Source organism: Poromitra crassiceps (genome assembly GCF_964638095.1).
Source record: "Poromitra crassiceps genome assembly, contig: HAP1_SCAFFOLD_58, whole genome shotgun sequence".
NCBI lineage: Eukaryota > Metazoa > Chordata > Actinopteri > Beryciformes > Melamphaidae > Poromitra > Poromitra crassiceps.
In genome coordinates, this window is record NW_028152259.1 from 1,694,443 (window position 1) to 1,716,180 (window position 21,738).

General features: G+C 39.4%; 1 protein-coding gene across 1 annotated transcript in view; it reads right to left on the minus strand.

Annotated features, from left to right (window-relative positions):
• Positions 1 to 5,245: 5,245 nt before the first annotated feature.
• Positions 5,246 to 21,738, minus strand: part of LOC310800742 (trafficking protein particle complex subunit 11-like) — a 72,204-nt gene continuing 55,711 nt past the window's right edge. Inside the window, exon 30 of the mRNA XM_083664677.1 lies at positions 5,246 to 5,299. Within this exon, the coding sequence (XP_083520803.1) occupies positions 5,282 to 5,299 (18 nt within the window). The 3' untranslated portion in view covers positions 5,246 to 5,281. The remainder of the gene's footprint in view (positions 5,300 to 21,738) is intronic.

Here is a 21,738-nt window from a genome sequence, read left to right on the forward strand (position 1 = left end):
ATATAATAAAGTTAAAACATCGCAGCAATGGCTTGACGTCTAGTTCTTCATTGAGGCCATACGGTGCCAACGTGTTGAGTGTATATATGTGAAAAGCCACACGTTGTAAAAGTCATTGTTCGTGGTCACCTCCTCTAGGGGGCTTTTCAACCTTCTCTATCCCCATGTACCGGAGTGAGGAGATGCTGTGTCCTGCTTGTTTGAAGTGGACTGCAACAGGGTTACGTTCATCACCGCATCTGATGTTGCTGCAATGCTCGCTAATCCTAGTGCGGAGGGCTCTAGACATTTTCCCCACATAAGCTAATCCACAAGGACATTTTATCTTTAAAAAAGTTGTATTCTTGTGGAAAGACCTACTCTTTCAACAATTATGTATTTTGTAATGATCACAGGTGTCTGTCATCACCTGATTGGGGCACCACCACCCCATGTGAGGTTATATATATGCCCATGCACAGAGAGCTTGTTCTCTGTACTGCCTGATGAAGACCCGTGAGGGTCAAAATGTTGCTTTTTTGTAATTAAAAAACTAACCGTGGGAGCTTAAAAAACAGTGTGCGGATTTCCTTTTCTTTTTCTATACGCGTATTTTTTCCAGCACCTGTTGAAATAATCTTGGATGTGCGTGCACTCTACTCTTCTGCATATTTCTACCAAAGACACACGATTGTTAATTTTGGTTTGACATTTTTTTTATGTACCGTAATTTAAGTGCCGAGTTGGAAAGGCTTGTTGTCGCTGTGATACTGGCTTATAATAAAACTGTAATAAAAATAGAAACAGTGATAAGTATTATGATGACCTGAGATAAACCTTCTACTACCCAAAACTCAAATGTATCAATCACTGTGGCACTGATGAAGATCCGCCATTAGGCCCTCTCTGCACTTTCACACAGAACCAAGCAGCCCTGCCATACAGGAGTGTGCTTTAGATAGCATCCACCCCTCCCGGATTGAAATTAGGCGTGAACCATGGGCGTTAAGCTTATTATGTCCGAGGAGTCTATTTATTTAATTTTATTTTGCCTTTATATAAACAGGTAAATCAGTGCGACCTGAATTTAACGAGCAACTTTCAATATTCGTCTGATCGACTTTATGGATCACAGAGGCAGCATCATGTATTACAAGCTACACGTAACGGAAGGCTTTCTTACCTTTGGTTCCAGTTTTTTTATAAAGCATATACCCATGTTGTGAAGTAGCCTAATTAAGTCCGTTCTGAAAGCGTGTTGACTGGAAGAAAAAAAGTGTGAAACAGCTGCAGTCTGATTTTAATAACGTTATCGACGGGGTCATTATAGACCACTTGGTTTCTACTTCTGGTTATGTCACTTTCAGAAGAACAGAGCGAATCTCAGGCACAGTGGGCAACGCAAGGCACACACCTGCTCAAGTGACTCGGGCTATAGTAGGAGCACAGTCTGAATGCTAACATTAGTTGTTTTTCGTAAGGGAACGCACAACAGGCGAGACAGCCTGCAGATATGCTTCGGTTAACTTATTTCTGATCGGAGAACTTCAATCTGGAGGTTGTTTTCCCTCAGTCCTCCTGTCATTTCTTTATGAATGAGCCGAGATTCCCGTCTTCCCGCGGCTTAGCCTTTTAGACAGACGTCGATTCTGCGCTGATACTACCTCTACCGGGGGAACGAAAGGCGTAACAAAATGACACGCCATTCCGTTCTTGCGACTTTTATACAGGAGGCATCATTCTACAGGCGGCGCCCCCGCCAGGCCAGTAAAAGAATTGCAATTTGTTTTTTTGTTTTTCTGCTCTCCCCAAAATTTAAATATACCTTTATGGCATATTATTACAATTACAATATAGCAATAATGGTGTTGACAGTAATAGAAGATGCCAAATCATTCAAAACAATCAGCATTTTGCTTTTAGGAGCATTGTGCCAGCGTGCGGCGCTGTTCCAAAACATGTAAACGTGTCGTTGCCTGCGAAACGCTCATCCCATAATACAAATGTTCGCATCGCATCCCATAATAGTATGATGATACTTGGGATGCCATTGCGAACATAGATGCGAACAGGTTAGCTAAAAGTTTAGCGTCACCAGCGAGGGGCCCCACCGTTGCGGTCGAGGTACATTTCGAAATCCCTCCAGGCCTGAAAATCTTTCTAGGGGAAACACTGCAGGAGGCGAGACATAACGCTGCAACGAACGCGGCTTTCACAGTCTGTGTTAAAGGGGCTATAGATTGAGACAGCTTTCCTGATTTCCCCTCCCCTGATCAGGTAACATAATGACTTTGGAAAAACAGTTAGCAAGCACGACTCCCATAAAGATATATAAAAAGTATACGGGTGCCTGGGTCGGAGGATACTAGTAGGTGACAGATGTCCCGGCACACGCGGTTTAAGAAAAAATATCTTATTTATTGTGGGCAAGCAAGGTGATGAACGTTTCGCCTAGAAGCCTTCTAGGCGAAACGTTCATCACCTTGCTTGTATAATAAGATATTTTTTCTTAAACCGTGTGTGCCGGGACATCTGTCACATAATGACTTTCCCACACTGAGAGGCTATGTTCAAGTGAGTGGATGTACCCGATGGAAGTCAGCAAAGGAGCTGTGGTGGTCATTGCTGAGGTGTCATATATCCTATGGAAAAAGAAAAGAAAATGCACATTCAATTTAGAGATGTAATTCCGACTACAGCTGAACTGACTACAAGCAGGCAATCCAATTTAACAACTTTAGAAAACAAATGATCAAAGTGATTACTGCTCTGGAGAAAATATAAATTAATCAAAGATATGAGTCATACCTGCTCTCGGCCACTGCAAAGTACTGCTTGTTTAGTGGATGGACGCTAACACAGTGAAGGCTCTTGGGGTTGAGGGTGTAGAGGGTGTGGAGGGACTCATGGGAGTTGCTGCAGAGAAATTAAAAACATTAAGAGATTAGAAGCAGCTTTGTACCAGTCTGGAAAACATTATGCATGTTTCTGACAATGTTGTTTATGATTAATAAAAAAAGAGAGCAGGCGGTTAGCACTCTTCATGCTTACTGACATTCAACATGATGAAGAGAGATGGTAAAGAATAGAGAAGTGCTGCATTTTTTAAATCATTAATACAACAGTTGAAGAAGATGGCAGTATGTTACCCTGGGGTGCCACAATGGCAACATCTCCACCAAATTGCCCGACAACTAGTGTCATACAGTCATGTGACAGGAAGTCAAAGGTTTTCAGGCCATCTTCAATAGAATACACCTGGTAGGAAGTAGAAAATGATTCAGATCAGCTGGTGAAGTAGGAATATCTTAAAACTGGAGTGGGTTTACAATTCATGCACGATTTTACATCAACTTAATGAGGACATGGAATGTTTTTTTAAACATCTCCACTGATTTATAAGTTTGTTGCAAAGCAGTAATGAGTAAGTCCAGAATATTTCAGCAAAATTAACAGATGTTGTGCTTGAGGGCGGCTGTTCCAACTACAGATTGTTTATTTTTTCTATATGCACACATCCAGGGAGAATCGAATTGAAAACCTTAACAAGCGTTAATGACCCATGCCAGCAGGCGGGGGAGGATTTCTCAATGCAGAAAATATATAGAGAATATATAGAGAAGGTAAACACTGTCCATCTGCTTATATTACGGAGATTGTAAACTGATGCAAAGTGGGTTGAAAATCGGCAAAGCCTTCCTTTAATTACACATAGCTGCATCAAGACTTGTTTGTGTAAAAACTGTTCCTGAAATGGAACTGTACACCTGTGATGTCAGCCCCAGCAGAATGTCCAGCAACAAGTGATGTCACAGGTGTTTAACACCCATTTAGAATCCTACCCTTTTCTCCATACTGTATTTCTGCCCTGGGGGCCTGTATCTTATTATAATATATATAGGGGGGGGGGGGGGGGGGGGTTCATAATGATCATGAGCCCAAAATGTAAATTCATTACCCCCGCCCCCCCCCCAAAAATAAAATAATAATAACACCGCGCTCTTCAAGTTAAAAGGTATTGGTTCAAACTGTACTTACTGGCTGAAATTATGATTATTATTATCATTATATATACAGTATATATATATTGTTACAGAGTGATATGTGATTGACATGTGATTGTCAGGGACCCCCTTGTTTAATTATAATATGTCAATTTACGTCTTTGCATCAGAGGATCAAACAGGAAGTGGGAGTGGCTTAGAGATTATATCCGTGGCATTTCAGGTGCGCAGCCCCCCCCCCCCCCTCTCTGCCATGTTGGTCTGCTAGTCTGATCAGGAAGCCATGTATCGCTCCTGTTCCCCAGTGCTCTATTGATCCCTCCGTTTCCACGTGTATGGGTGTGACTGTGTGTGAGATATTATTTTGAATTAGCGTCCCCAATCTACTGAACGGGAGCTGCTGATGGCCCGCTCCACACTACCGACTGAGCTGTCCACACAAGCCGGGCTGTCTAGGTGTCATCGCCCCATGCTGATAGCAGGTGAGCTGCTCCCATTCACTTTGTGACTTCTTGTTTGATATTTCTGTGCAAAGACGTTCTGTGTTGTTGTGGCAGGTGTGGACTGACTAGACACGAGCTTGATCCTATTTTGAGAGCCAGATCTGTCACAATATATATATATATATATATATATATATATATATATATTATATATATATATATATATATATAGTAAATTCCTAGATAGATGCCACTGGGGAAGGGGGGGTGATCAATAAAACTACATTTTATGGAACAAAATTTACATCTTCAAAGAGGGCCTTCTCTACATCCATGCAGCGTAGAGATCCATCGTAGCTGAGGGTCAGCAGGTGGCTAGGATGAGTCCTGGAGAACATCATGCAGCTCACTGGACGCTGAGAGTGGGGCTCAAAAAGCAGCACGCCATCATCACCGTAATCACCACCCTTAAAGAGTAAATAATAAATAAATCAAGTTGTACTGTAACACTGTACTTTTCCCCTAAGTGTCCAGTCATTGATGTTTTACTTCAGGAACTCATTTCCTTGTCATTTTAGCGGACATCCACAGGCTGGCAAAAGTAGGAACCAAATTTATGTATTTTTTGTGTCACTGGAATACGATTCAGAACATCCAAACTCCCAAATTCTAAAAAGATGGTGTTAGCAAATGGTTATGATCAAAGCAAAGAAACTCACCAAGTTCCAGAGTCCTACATGCCCCCATTTATCTCCTGCAGCCATGAGCAGACTGCTAGTGCAGGGGTGGAAGGCAGCAGAGTATATGCGTTGTTGAACCACTTTGGCCACTTGATCTTCAGTTATCCTCATGGTCTTAAGGGAAGAGCGATACCTGCATCAAGACAACAGCCCATATTTTAACAAGACTAGGTCAAAACCTGTGTGTGATGTGTTCATACTAACACTAAGTCTGTTGACTTAAAGTACATAGCTGGACTGTGTGTGATGTGTTCATACTAACACTAAGTCTGTTGACTTAAAGTACATAGCTGGACTGTGTGTGATGTGTTCATACTAACACTAAGTCTGTTGACTAGTACATAGCTGGACTGTGTGTGATGTGTTCATACTAACACTAAGTCTGTTGACTAGTACATAGCTGGACTGTGTGTGATGTGTTCATACTAACACTAAGTCTGTTGACTAGTACATAGCTGGACTGTGTGATGTGTTCATACTAACACTAAGTCTGTTGACTTAAAGTACATAGCTGGACTGTGTGATGTGTTCATACTAACACTAAGTCTGTTGACTAGTACATAGCTGGACTGTGTGTGATGTGCTCATACTAACACTAAGTCTGTTGACTTAAAGTACATAGCTGGACTGTGTGATGTGTTCATACTAACACTAAGTCTGTTGACTAGTACATAGCTGGACTGTGTGTGATGTGTTCATACTAACACTAAGTCTGTTGACTAGTACATAGCTGGACTGTGTGTGATGTGTTCATACTAACACTAAGTCTGTTGACTTAAAGTACATAGCTGGACTGTGTGTGATGTGTTCATACTAACACTAAGTCTGTTGACTAGTACATAGCTGGACTGTGTGTGATGTGTTCATACTAACACTAAGTCTGTTGACTAGTACATAGCTGGACTGTGTGTGATGTGTTCATACTAACACTAAGTCTGTTGACTTAAAGTACATAGCTGGACTGTGTGTGATGTGTTCATACTAACACTAAGTCTGTTGACTTAAAGTACATAGCTGGACTGTGTGTGATGTGTTCATACTAACACTAAGTCTGTTGACTTAAAGTACATAGCTGGACTGTGTGTGATGTGTTCATACTAACACTAAGTCTGTTGACTTAAAGTACATAGCTGGACTGTGTGTGATGTGTTCATACTAACACTAAGTCTGTTGACTAGTACATAGCTGGACTGTGTGTGATGTGTTCATACTAACACTAAGTCTGTTGACTTAAAGTACATAGCTGGACTGTGTGATGTGTTCATACTAACACTAAGTCTGTTGACTAGTACATAGCTGGACTGTGTGTGATGTGTTCATACTAACACTAAGTCTGTTGACTAGTACATAGCTGGACTGTGTGATGTGTTCATACTAACACTAAGTCTGTTGACTAGTACATAGCTGGACTGTGTGTGATGTGCTCATACTAACACTAAGTCTGTTGACTTAAAGTACATAGCTGGACTGTGTGTGATGTGTTCATACTAACACTAAGTCTGTTGACTAGTACATAGCTGGACTGTGTGTGATGTGTTCATACTAACACTAAGTCTGTTGACTAGTATATAGCTGGACTGTGTGTGATGTGTTCATACTAACACTAAGTATGTTGACTTAAAGTACATAGCTGGACTGTGTGTGATGTGCTCATACTAACACTAAGTCTGTTGACTTAAAGTACATAGCTGGACTGTGTGTGATGTGTTCATACTAACACTAAGTCTGTTGACTAGTACATAGCTGGACTGTGTGATGTGTTCATACTAACACTAAGCCTGTTGACTAGTACATAGCTGGACTGTGTGTGATGTGTTCATACTAACACTAAGTCTGTTGACTAGTACATAGCTGGACTGTGTGTGATGTGTTCATACTAACACTAAGTCTGTTGACTAGTACATAGCTGGACTGTGTGTGATGTGTTCATACTAACACTAAGTCTGTTGACTAGTACATAGCTGGACTGTGTGTGATGTGTTCATACTAACACTAAGTCTGTTGACTAGTACATAGCTGGACTGTGTGTGATGTGTTCATACTAACACTAAGTCTGTTGACTAGTACATAGCTGGACTGTGTGTGATGTGTTCATACTAACACTAAGTCTGTTGACTAGTACATAGCTGGACTGTGTGATGTGTTCATACTAACACTAAGTCTGTTGACTTAAAGTACATAGCTGGACTGTGTGATGTGTTCATACTAACACTAAGTCTGTTGAGTAGTACATAGCTGGACTGTGTGTGATGTGCTCATACTAACACTAAGTCTGTTGACTTAAAGTACATAGCTGGACTGTGTGTGATGTGTTCATACTAACACTAAGTCTGTTGACTAGTACATAGCTGGACTGTGTGTGATGTGTTCATACTAACACTAAGTCTGTTGACTAGTACATAGCTGGACTGTGTGTGATGTGTAGCTGGACTGTGTGTGATGTGTTCATACTAACACTAAGTCTGTTGACTAGTACATAGCTGGACTGTGTGTGATGTGTTCATACTAACACTAAGTCTGTTGACTTAAAGTACATAGCTGGACTGTGTGTGATGTGCTCATACTAACACTAAGTCTGTTGACTAGTACATAGCTGGACTGTGTGTGATGTGTTCATACTAACACTAAGTCTGTTGACTAGTACATAGCTGGACTGTGTGTGATGTGTTCATACTAACACTAAGTCTGTTGACTTAAAGTACATAGCTGGACTGTGTGTGATGTGTTCATACTAACACTAAGTCTGTTGACTAGTACATAGCTGGACTGTGTGTGATGTGTTCATACTAACACTAAGTCTGTTGACTAGTACATAGCTGGACTGTGTGTGATGTGTTCATACTAACACTAAGTCTGTTGACTAGTACATAGCTGGACTGTGTGATGTGTTCATACTAACACTAAGTCTGTTGACTAGTACATAGCTGGACTGTGTGTGATGTGTTCATACTAACACTAAGTCTGTTGACTTAAAGTACATAGCTGGACTGTGTGTGATGTGTTCATACTAACACTAAGTCTGTTGACTAGTACATAGCTGGACTGTGTGTGATGTGTTCATACTAACACTAAGTCTGTTGACTAGTACATAGCTGGACTGTGTGATGTGTTCATACTAACACTAAGTCTGTTGACTAGTACATAGCTGGACTGTGTGATGTGTTCATACTAACACTAAGTCTGTTGACTAGTACATAGCTGGACTGTGTGATGTGTTCATACTAACACTAAGTCTGTTGACTAGTACATAGCTGGACTGTGTGTGATGTGTTCATACTAACACTAAGTCTGTTGACTAGTACATAGCTGGACTGTGTGATGTGTTCATACTAACACTAAGTCTGTTGACTTAAAGTACATAGCTGGACTGTGTGTGATATGTTCATACTAACACTAAGTCTGTTGACTTAAAGTACATAGCTGGACTGTGTGTGATGTGTTCATACTAACACTAAGTCTGTTGACTTAAAGTACATAGCTGGACTGTGTGTGATGTGTTCATACTAACACTAAGTCTGTTGACTAGTACATAGCTGGACTGTGTGATGTGTTCATACTAACACTAAGTCTGTTGACTAGTACATAGCTGGACTGTGTGATGTGTTCATACTAACACTAAGTCTGTTGACTTAAAGTACATAGCTGGACTGTGTGTGATGTGTTCATACTAACACTAAGTCTGTTGACTAGTACATAGCTGGACTGTGTGATGCGTTCATACTAACACTAAGTCTGTTGACTTAAAGTACATAGCTGGACTGTGTGATGTGTTCATACTAACACTAAGTCTGTTGACTAGTACATAGCTGGACTGTGTGTGATGTGTTCATACTAACACTAAGTCTGTTGACTAGTACATAGCTGGACTGTGTGTGATGTGTTCATACTAACACTAAGTCTGCTGACTAGTACATAGCTGGACTGTGTGTGATGTGTTCATACTAACACTAAGTCTGTTGACTTAAAGTACATAGCTGGACTGTGTGTGATGTGTTCATACTAACACTAAGTCTGTTGACTAGTACATAGCTGGACTGTGTGTGATGTGTTCATACTAACACTAAGTCTGTTGACTAGTACATAGCTGGACTGTGTGTGATGTGTTCATACTAACACTAAGTCTGTTGACTAGTACATAGCTGGACTGTGTGATGTGTTCATACTAACACTAAGTCTGTTGACTAGTACATAGCTGGACTGTGTGTGATGTGTTCATACTAACACTAAGTCTGTTGACTAGTACATAGCTGGACTGTGTGTGATGTGTTCATACTAACACTAAGTCTGTTGACTTAAAGTACATAGCTGGACTGTGTGTGATGTGTTCATACTAACACTAAGTCTGTTGACTAGTACATAGCTGGACTGTGTGTGATGTGTTCATACTAACACTAAGTCTGTTGACTAGTACATAGCTGGACTGTGTGTGATGTGTTCATACTAACACTAAGTCTGTTGACTTAAAGTACATAGCTGGACTGTGTGTGATGTGTTCATACTAACACTAAGTCTGTTGACTTAAAGTACATAGCTGGACTGTGTGTGATGTGTTCATACTAACACTAAGTCTGTTGACTTAAAGTACATAGCTGGACTGTGTGTGATGTGTTCATACTAACACTAAGTCTGTTGACTTAAAGTACATAGCTGGACTGTGTGTGATGTGTTCATACTAACACTAAGTCTGTTGACTAGTACATAGCTGGACTGTGTGTGATGTGTTCATACTAACACTAAGTCTGTTGACTTAAAGTACATAGCTGGACTGTGTGATGTGTTCATACTAACACTAAGTCTGTTGACTAGTACATAGCTGGACTGTGTTTGATGTGTTCATACTAACACTAAGTCTGTTGACTAGTACATAGCTGGACTGTGTGATGTGTTCATACTAACACTAAGTCTGTTGACTTAAAGTACATAGCTGGACTGTGTGATGTGTTCATACTAACACTAAGTCTGTTGACTAGTACATAGCTGGACTGTGTGTGATGTGCTCATACTAACACTAAGTCTGTTGACTTAAAGTACATAGCTGGACTGTGTGTGATGTGTTCATACTAACACTAAGTCTGTTGACTAGTACATAGCTGGACTGTGTGTGATGTGTTCATACTAACACTAAGTCTGTTGACTAGTATATAGCTGGACTGTGTGTGATGTGTTCATACTAACACTAAGTATGTTGACTTAAAGTTAGGGGTGTCACGATACACTCAGTTCACGATACGATACGTATCACAATACTGGGTTCACGATAACGATACGATACGATACGATTTTAACAATATTTTTTTAAACTTGAATAATGACAATATATGACTGGAAAAGTAGTATTTTATTTGAAATGCACAAATACTATAGAAAAAACATGAGATTGGAGATAAGGTTTATCTTGAAATAGAATGAGTTACACCGTCACTTAGATTTACTTTGAACTAAAAGGTTTCTCAGCAGTATAAATTCTCATTATGCATCTTCAGTTTTTCTTCAAACTCAAACAACAAGACTTTTCTTAATCTATTTTTTATGCATCTTCAGTTTTCCCTGTCAAGTAAACAGTTTTGCCAGAAACTCAATTGAATGGTTTCTCTCCTGTATAACTTCTCATGTGTCTCTTCAGAGACTTGTTCAACTGAACTACTTTCCACACATTGAACTTCAACAAACAAAGACGTTTCTTAGTCTATTTTTTGAAAAAAAAAAAAAAAAAATTTTTTTTTTTTTTTTTTTTTTGCGATATGAGATTTCATCTCAACGATACATATCGTGACGTTTTACTATCGCGAAATTTCGTGGGACGATATATTGTGACACCCCTACTTAAAGTACATAGCTGGACTGTGTGTGATGTGCTCATACTAACACTAAGTCTGTTGACTTAAAGTACATAGCTGGACTGTGTGTGATGTGTTCATACTAACACTAAGTCTGTTGACTTAAAGTACATAGCTGGACTGTGTGTGATGTGTTCATACTAACACTAAGTCTGTTGACTTAAAGTACATAGCTGGACTGTGTGTGATGTGTTCATACTAACACTAAGTCTGTTGACTAGTACATAGCTGGACTGTGTGATGTGTTCATACTAACACTAAGTCTGTTGACTAGTACATAGCTGGACTGTGTGATGTGTTCATACTAACACTAAGTCTGTTGACTTAAAGTACATAGCTGGACTGTGTGTGATGTGTTCATACTAACACTAAGTCTGTTGACTAGTACATAGCTGGACTGTGTGATGCGTTCATACTAACACTAAGTCTGTTGACTTAAAGTACATAGCTGGACTGTGTGATGTGTTCATACTAACACTAAGTCTGTTGACTAGTACATAGCTGGACTGTGTGTGATGTGTTCATACTAACACTAAGTCTGTTGACTAGTACATAGCTGGACTGTGTGTGATGTGTTCATACTAACACTAAGTCTGCTGACTAGTACATAGCTGGACTGTGTGTGATGTGTTCATACTAACACTAAGTCTGTTGACTTAAAGTACATAGCTGGACTGTGTGTGATGTGTTCATACTAACACTAAGTCTGTTGACTAGTACATAGCTGGACTGTGTGTGATGTGTTCATACTAACACTAAGTCTGTTGACTAGTACATAGCTGGACTGTGTGTGATGTGTTCATACTAACACTAAGTCTGTTGACTAGTACATAGCTGGACTGTGTGATGTGTTCATACTAACACTAAGTCTGTTGACTAGTACATAGCTGGACTGTGTGTGATGTGTTCATACTAACACTAAGTCTGTTGACTAGTACATAGCTGGACTGTGTGTGATGTGTTCATACTAACACTAAGTCTGTTGACTTAAAGTACATAGCTGGACTGTGTGTGATGTGTTCATACTAACACTAAGTCTGTTGACTAGTACATAGCTGGACTGTGTGTGATGTGTTCATACTAACACTAAGTCTGTTGACTAGTACATAGCTGGACTGTGTGTGATGTGTTCATACTAACACTAAGTCTGTTGACTTAAAGTACATAGCTGGACTGTGTGTGATGTGTTCATACTAACACTAAGTCTGTTGACTTAAAGTACATAGCTGGACTGTGTGTGATGTGTTCATACTAACACTAAGTCTGTTGACTTAAAGTACATAGCTGGACTGTGTGTGATGTGTTCATACTAACACTAAGTCTGTTGACTTAAAGTACATAGCTGGACTGTGTGTGATGTGTTCATACTAACACTAAGTCTGTTGACTAGTACATAGCTGGACTGTGTGTGATGTGTTCATACTAACACTAAGTCTGTTGACTTAAAGTACATAGCTGGACTGTGTGATGTGTTCATACTAACACTAAGTCTGTTGACTAGTACATAGCTGGACTGTGTTTGATGTGTTCATACTAACACTAAGTCTGTTGACTAGTACATAGCTGGACTGTGTGATGTGTTCATACTAACACTAAGTCTGTTGACTTAAAGTACATAGCTGGACTGTGTGATGTGTTCATACTAACACTAAGTCTGTTGACTAGTACATAGCTGGACTGTGTGTGATGTGCTCATACTAACACTAAGTCTGTTGACTTAAAGTACATAGCTGGACTGTGTGTGATGTGTTCATACTAACACTAAGTCTGTTGACTAGTACATAGCTGGACTGTGTGTGATGTGTTCATACTAACACTAAGTCTGTTGACTAGTATATAGCTGGACTGTGTGTGATGTGTTCATACTAACACTAAGTATGTTGACTTAAAGTTAGGGGTGTCACGATACACTCAGTTCACGATACGATACGTATCACGATACTGGGTTCACGATAACGATACGATACGATACGATTTTAACAATATTTTTTTAAACTTGAATAATGACAATATATGACTGGAAAAGTAGTATTTTATTTGAAATGCACAAATACTATAGAAAAAACATGAGATTGGAGATAAGGTTTATCTTGAAATAGAATGAGTTACACCGTCACTTAGATTTACTTTGAACTAAAAGGTTTCTCAGCAGTATAAATTCTCATTATGCATCTTCAGTTTTTCTTCAAACTCAAACAACAAGACTTTTCTTAATCTATTTTTTATGCATCTTCAGTTTTTCCTGTCAAGTAAACAGTTTTGCCAGAAACTCAATTGAATGGTTTCTCTCCTGTATAACTTCTCATGTGTCTCTTCAGAGACTTGTTCAACTGAACTACTTTCCACACATTGAACTTCAACAAACAAAGACGTTTCTTAGTCTATTTTTTGAAAAAAAAAAAAAAAAAAAATTTTTTTTTTTTTTTTTTTTTGCGATATGAGATTTCATCTCAACGATACATATCGTGACGTTTTACTATCGCGAAATTTCGTGGGACGATATATTGTGACACCCCTACTTAAAGTACATAGCTGGACTGTGTGTGATGTGCTCATACTAACACTAAGTCTGTTGACTTAAAGTACATAGCTGGACTGTGTGTGATGTGTTCATACTAACACTAAGTCTGTTGACTTAAAGTACATAGCTGGACTGTGTGTGATGTGTTCATACTAACACTAAGTCTGTTGACTTAAAGTACATAGCTGGACTGTGTGTGATGTGTTCATACTAACACTAAGTCTGTTGACTAGTACATAGCTGGACTGTGTGATGTGTTCATACTAACACTAAGTCTGTTGACTAGTACATAGCTGGACTGTGTGATGTGTTCATACTAACACTAAGTCTGTTGACTTAAAGTACATAGCTGGACTGTGTGTGATGTGTTCATACTAACACTAAGTCTGTTGACTAGTACATAGCTGGACTGTGTGATGCGTTCATACTAACACTAAGTCTGTTGACTTAAAGTACATAGCTGGACTGTGTGATGTGTTCATACTAACACTAAGTCTGTTGACTAGTACATAGCTGGACTGTGTGTGATGTGTTCATACTAACACTAAGTCTGTTGACTAGTACATAGCTGGACTGTGTGTGATGTGTTCATACTAACACTAAGTCTGTTGACTAGTACATAGCTGGACTGTGTGTGATGTGTTCATACTAACACTAAGTCTGTTGACTTAAAGTACATAGCTGGACTGTGTGTGATGTGTTCATACTAACACTAAGTCTGTTGACTAGTACATAGCTGGACTGTGTGTGATGTGTTCATACTAACACTAAGTCTGTTGACTAGTACATAGCTGGACTGTGTGTGATGTGTTCATACTAACACTAAGTCTGTTGACTAGTACATAGCTGGACTGTGTGATGTGTTCATACTAACACTAAGTCTGTTGACTAGTACATAGCTGGACTGTGTGTGATGTGTTCATACTAACACTAAGTCTGTTGACTTAAAGTACATAGCTGGACTGTGTGTGATGTGTTCATACTAACACTAAGTCTGTTGACTAGTACATAGCTGGACTGTGTGTGATGTGTTCATACTAACACTAAGTCTGTTGACTAGTACATAGCTGGACTGTGTGATGTGTTCATACTAACACTAAGTCTGTTGACTAGTACATAGCTGGACTGTGTGATGTGTTCATACTAACACTAAGTCTGTTGACTAGTACATAGCTGGACTGTGTGATGCGTTCATACTAACACTAAGTCTGTTGACTTAAAGTACATAGCTGGACTGTGTGATGTGTTCATACTAACACTAAGTCTGTTGACTAGTACATAGCTGGACTGTGTGTGATGTGTTCATACTAACACTAAGTCTGTTGACTAGTACATAGCTGGACTGTGTGTGATGTGTTCATACTAACACTAAGTCTGCTGACTAGTACATAGCTGGACTGTGTGTGATGTGTTCATACTAACACTAAGTCTGTTGACTTAAAGTACATAGCTGGACTGTGTGTGATGTGTTCATACTAACACTAAGTCTGTTGACTAGTACATAGCTGGACTGTGTGTGATGTGTTCATACTAACACTAAGTCTGTTGACTAGTACATAGCTGGACTGTGTGTGATGTGTTCATACTAACACTAAGTCTGTTGACTAGTACATAGCTGGACTGTGTGATGTGTTCATACTAACACTAAGTCTGTTGACTAGTACATAGCTGGACTGTGTGTGATGTGTTCATACTAACACTAAGTCTGTTGACTAGTACATAGCTGGACTGTGTGTGATGTGTTCATACTAACACTAAGTCTGTTGACTTAAAGTACATAGCTGGACTGTGTGTGATGTGTTCATACTAACACTAAGTCTGTTGACTAGTACATAGCTGGACTGTGTGTGATGTGTTCATACTAACACTAAGTCTGTTGACTAGTACATAGCTGGACTGTGTGTGATGTGTTCATACTAACACTAAGTCTGTTGACTTAAAGTACATAGCTGGACTGTGTGTGATGTGTTCATACTAACACTAAGTCTGTTGACTTAAAGTACATAGCTGGACTGTGTGTGATGTGTTCATACTAACACTAAGTCTGTTGACTTAAAGTACATAGCTGGACTGTGTGTGATGTGTTCATACTAACACTAAGTCTGTTGACTTAAAGTACATAGCTGGACTGTGTGTGATGTGTTCATACTAACACTAAGTCTGTTGACTAGTACATAGCTGGACTGTGTGTGATGTGTTCATACTAACACTAAGTCTGTTGACTTAAAGTACATAGCTGGACTGTGTGATGTGTTCATACTAACACTAAGTCTGTTGACTAGTACATAGCTGGACTGTGTGTGATGTGTTCATACTAACACTAAGTCTGTTGACTAGTACATAGCTGGACTGTGTGATGTGTTCATACTAACACTAAGTCTGTTGACTTAAAGTACATAGCTGGACTGTGTGATGTGTTCATACTAACACTAAGTCTGTTGACTAGTACATAGCTGGACTGTGTGTGATGTGCTCATACTAACACTAAGTCTGTTGACTTAAAGTACATAGCTGGACTGTGTGTGATGTGTTCATACTAACACTAAGTCTGTTGACTAGTACATAGCTGGACTGTGTGTGATGTGTTCATACTAACACTAAGTCTGTTGACTAGTATATAGCTGGACTGTGTGTGATGTGTTCATACTAACACTAAGTATGTTGACTTAAAGTACATAGCTGGACTGTGTGTGATGTGCTCATACTAACACTAAGTCTGTTGACTTAAAGTACATAGCTGGACTGTGTGTGATGTGTTCATACTAACACTAAGTCTGTTGACTTAAAGTACATAGCTGGACTGTGTGTGATGTGTTCATACTAACACTAAGTCTGTTGACTTAAAGTTCATAGCTGGACTGTGTGTGATGTGTTCATACTAACACTAAGTCTGTTGACTAGTACATAGCTGGACTGTGTGATGTGTTCATACTAACACTAAGTCTGTTGACTAGTACATAGCTGGACTGTGTGATGTGTTCATACTAACACTAAGTCTGTTGACTTAAAGTACATAGCTGGACTGTGTGTGATGTGTTCATACTAACACTAAGTCTGTTGACTAGTACATAGCTGGACTGTGTGATGCGTTCATACTAACACTAAGTCTGTTGACTTAAAGTACATAGCTGGACTGTGTGATGTGTTCATACTAACACTAAGTCTGTTGACTAGTACATAGCTGGACTGTGTGTGATGTGTTCATACTAACACTAAGTCTGTTGACTAGTACATAGCTGGACTGTGTGTGATGTGTTCATACTAACACTAAGTCTGTTGACTAGTACATAGCTGGACTGTGTGTGATGTGTTCATACTAACACTAAGTCTGTTGACTTAAAGTACATAGCTGGACTGTGTGTGATGTGTTCATACTAACACTAAGTCTGTTGACTAGTACATAGCTGGACTGTGTGTGATGTGTTCATACTAACACTAAGTCTGTTGACTAGTACATAGCTGGACTGTGTGTGATGTGTTCATACTAACACTAAGTCTGTTGACTAGTACATAGCTGGACTGTGTGATGTGTTCATACTAACACTAAGTCTGTTGACTAGTACATAGCTGGACTGTGTGTGATGTGTTCATACTAACACTAAGTCTGTTGACTTAAAGTACATAGCTGGACTGTGTGTGATGTGTTCATACTAACACTAAGTCTGTTGACTAGTACATAGCTGGACTGTGTGTGATGTGTTCATACTAACACTAAGTCTGTTGACTAGTACATAGCTGGACTGTGTGATGTGTTCATACTAACACTAAGTCTGTTGACTAGTACATAGCTGGACTGTGTGATGTGTTCATACTAACACTAAGTCTGTTGACTAGTACATAGCTGGACTGTGTGTGATGTGTTCATACTAACACTAAGTCTGTTGACTAGTACATAGCTGGACTGTGTGATGTGTTCATACTAACACTAAGTCTGTTGACTTAAAGTACATAGCTGGACTCTGTGTGATGTGTTCATACTAACACTAAGTCTGTTGACTTAAAGTACATAGCTGGACTGTGTGTGATGTGTTCATACTAACACTAAGTCTGTTGACTTAAAGTACATAGCTGGACTGTGTGTGATGTGTTCATACTAACACTAAGTCTGTTGACTAGTACATAGCTGGACTGTGTGATGTGTTCATACTAACACTAAGTCTGTTGACTAGTACATAGCTGGACTGTGTGATGTGTTCATACTAACACTAAGTCTGTTGACTTAAAGTACATAGCTGGACTGTGTGTGATGTGTTCATACTAACACTAAGTCTGTTGACTAGTACATAGCTGGACTGTGTGATGCGTTCATACTAACACTAAGTCTGTTGACTTAAAGTACATAGCTGGACTGTGTGATGTGTTCATACTAACACTAAGTCTGTTGACTAGTACATAGCTGGACTGTGTGTGATGTGTTCATACTAACACTAAGTCTGTTGACTAGTACATAGCTGGACTGTGTGTGATGTGTTCATACTAACACTAAGTCTGTTGACTAGTACATAGCTGGACTGTGTGTGATGTGCTCATACTAACACTAAGTCTGTTGACTTAAAGTACATAGCTGGACTGTGTGATGTGTTCATACTAACACTAAGTCTGTTGACTAGTACATAGCTGGACTGTGTGTGATGTGTTCATACTAACACTAAGTCTGTTGACTAGTACATAGCTGGACTGTGTGTGATGTGTTCATACTAACACTAAGTCTGTTGACTTAAAGTACATAGCTGGACTGTGTGTGATGTGTTCATACTAACACTAAGTCTGTTGACTAGTACATAGCTGGACTGTGTGTGATGTGTTCATACTAACACTAAGTCTGTTGACTAGTACATAGCTGGACTGTGTGTGATGTGTTCATACTAACACTAAGTCTGTTGACTTAAAGTACATAGCTGGACTGTGTGTGATGTGTTCATACTAACACTAAGTCTGTTGACTTAAAGTACATAGCTGGACTGTGTGTGATGTGTTCATACTAACACTAAGTCTGTTGACTTAAAGTACATAGCTGGACTGTGTGTGATGTGTTCATACTAACACTAAGTCTGTTGACTTAAAGTACATAGCTGGACTGTGTGTGATGTGTTCATACTAACACTAAGTCTGTTGACTAGTACATAGCTGGACTGTGTGTGATGTGTTCATACTAACACTAAGTCTGTTGACTTAAAGTACATAGCTGGACTGTGTGATGTGTTCATACTAACACTAAGTCTGTTGACTAGTACATAGCTGGACTGTGTGTGATGTGTTCATACTAACACTAAGTCTGTTGACTAGTACATAGCTGGACTGTGTGATGTGTTCATACTAACACTAAGTCTGTTGACTTAAAGTACATAGCTGGACTGTGTGATGTGTTCATACTAACACTAAGTCTGTTGACTAGTACATAGCTGGACTGTGTGTGATGTGCTCATACTAACACTAAGTCTGTTGACTTAAAGTACATAGCTGGACTGTGTGTGATGTGTTCATACTAACACTAAGTCTGTTGACTAGTACATAGCTGGACTGTGTGTGATGTGTTCATACTAACACTAAGTCTGTTGACTAGTATATAGCTGGACTGTGTGTGATGTGTTCATACTAACACTAAGTCTGTTGACTTAAAGTACATAGCTGGACTGTGTGTGATGTGCTCATACTAACACTAAGTCTGTTGACTTAAAGTACATAGCTGGACTGTGTGTGATGTGTTCATACTAACACTAAGTCTGTTGACTAGTACATAGCTGGACTGTGTGATGTGTTCATACTAACACTAAGCCTGTTGACTAGTACATAGCTGGACTGTGTGTGATGTGTTCATACTAACACTAAGTCTGTTGACTAGTACATAGCTGGACTGTGTGTGATGTGTTCATACTAACACTAAGTCTGTTGACTAGTACATAGCTGGACTGTGTGTGATGTGTTCATACTAACACTAAGTCTGTTGACTAGTACATAGCTGGACTGTGTGTGATGTGTTCATACTAACACTAAGTCTGTTGACTAGTACATAGCTGGACTGTGTGTGATGTGTTCATACTAACACTAAGTCTGTTGACTAGTACATAGCTGGACTGTGTGTGATGTGTTCATACTAACACTAAGTCTGTTGACTAGTACATAGCTGGACTGTGTGATGTGTTCATACTAACACTAAGTCTGTTGACTTAAAGTACATAGCTGGACTGTGTGATGTGTTCATACTAACACTAAGTCTGTTGAGTAGTACATAGCTGGACTGTGTGTGATGTGCTCATACTAACACTAAGTCTGTTGACTTAAAGTACATAGCTGGACTGTGTGTGATGTGTTCATACTAACACTAAGTCTGTTGACTAGTACATAGCTGGACTGTGTGATGTGTTCATACTAACACTAAGTCTGTTGACTTAAAGTACATAGCTGGACTGTGTGTGATGTGTTCATACTAACACTAAGTCTGTTGACTTAAAGTACATAGCTGGACTGTGTGTGATGTGTTCATACTAACACTAAGTCTGTTGACTTAAAGTACATAGCTGGACTGTGTGTGATGTGTTCATACTAACACTAAGTCTGTTGACTAGTACATAGCTGGACTGTGTGATGTGTTCATACTAACACTAAGTCTGTTGACTAGTACATAGCTGGACTGTGTGATGTGTTCATACTAACACTAAGTCTGTTGACTTAAAGTACATAGCTGGACTGTGTGTGATGTGTTCATACTAACACTAAGTCTGTTGACTAGTACATAGCTGGACTGTGTGATGCGTTCATACTAACACTAAGTCTGTTGACTTAAAGTACATAGCTGGACTGTGTGATGTGTTCATACTAACACTAAGTCTGTTGACTAGTACATAGCTGGACTGTGTGTGATGTGTTCATACTAACACTAAGTCTGTTGACTAGTACATAGCTGGACTGTGTGTGATGTGTTCATACTAACACTAAGTCTGTTGACTAGTACATAGCTGGACTGTGTGTGATGTGCTCATACTAACACTAAGTCTGTTGACTTAAAGTACATAGCTGGACTGTGTGATGTGTTCATACTAACACTAAGTCTGTTGACTAGTACATAGCTGGACTGTGTGTGATGTGTTCATACTAACACTAAGTCTGTTGACTAGTACATAGCTGGACTGTGTGTGATGTGTTCATACTAACACTAAGTCTGTTGACTTAAAGTACATAGCTGGACTGTGTGTGATGTGTTCATACTAACACTAAGTCTGTTGACTAGTACATAGCTGGACTGTGTGTGATGTGTTCATACTAACACTAAGTCTGTTGACTAGTACATAGCTGGACTGTGTGTGATGTGTTCATACTAACACTAAGTCTGTTGACTTAAAGTACATAGCTGGACTGTGTGTGATGTGTTCATACTAACACTAAGTCTGTTGACTTAAAGTACATAGCTGGACTGTGTGTGATGTGTTCATACTAACACTAAGTCTGTTGACTTAAAGTACATAGCTGGACTGTGTGTGATGTGTTCATACTAACACTAAGTCTGTTGACTTAAAGTACATAGCTGGACTGTGTGTGATGTGTTCATACTAACACTAAGTCTGTTGACTAGTACATAGCTGGACTGTGTGTGATGTGTTCATACTAACACTAAGTCTGTTGACTTAAAGTACATAGCTGGACTGTGTGATGTGTTCATACTAACACTAAGTCTGTTGACTAGTACATAGCTGGACTGTGTGTGATGTGTTCATACTAACACTAAGTCTGTTGACTAGTACATAGCTGGACTGTGTGATGTGTTCATACTAACACTAAGTCTGTTGACTTAAAGTACATAGCTGGACTGTGTGATGTGTTCATACTAACACTAAGTCTGTTGACTAGTACATAGCTGGACTGTGTGTGATGTGCTCATACTAACACTAAGTCTGTTGACTTAAAGTACATAGCTGGACTGTGTGTGATGTGTTCATACTAACACTAAGTCTGTTGACTAGTACATAGCTGGACTGTGTGTGATGTGTTCATACTAACACTAAGTCTGCTGACTAGTACATAGCTGGACTGTGTGTGATGTGTTCATACTAACACTAAGTCTGTTGACTTAAAGTACATAGCTGGACTGTGTGTGATGTGTTCATACTAACACTAAGTCTGTTGACTAGTACATAGCTGGACTGTGTGTGATGTGTTCATACTAACACTAAGTCTGTTGACTAGTACATAGCTGGACTGTGTGTGATGTGTTCATAC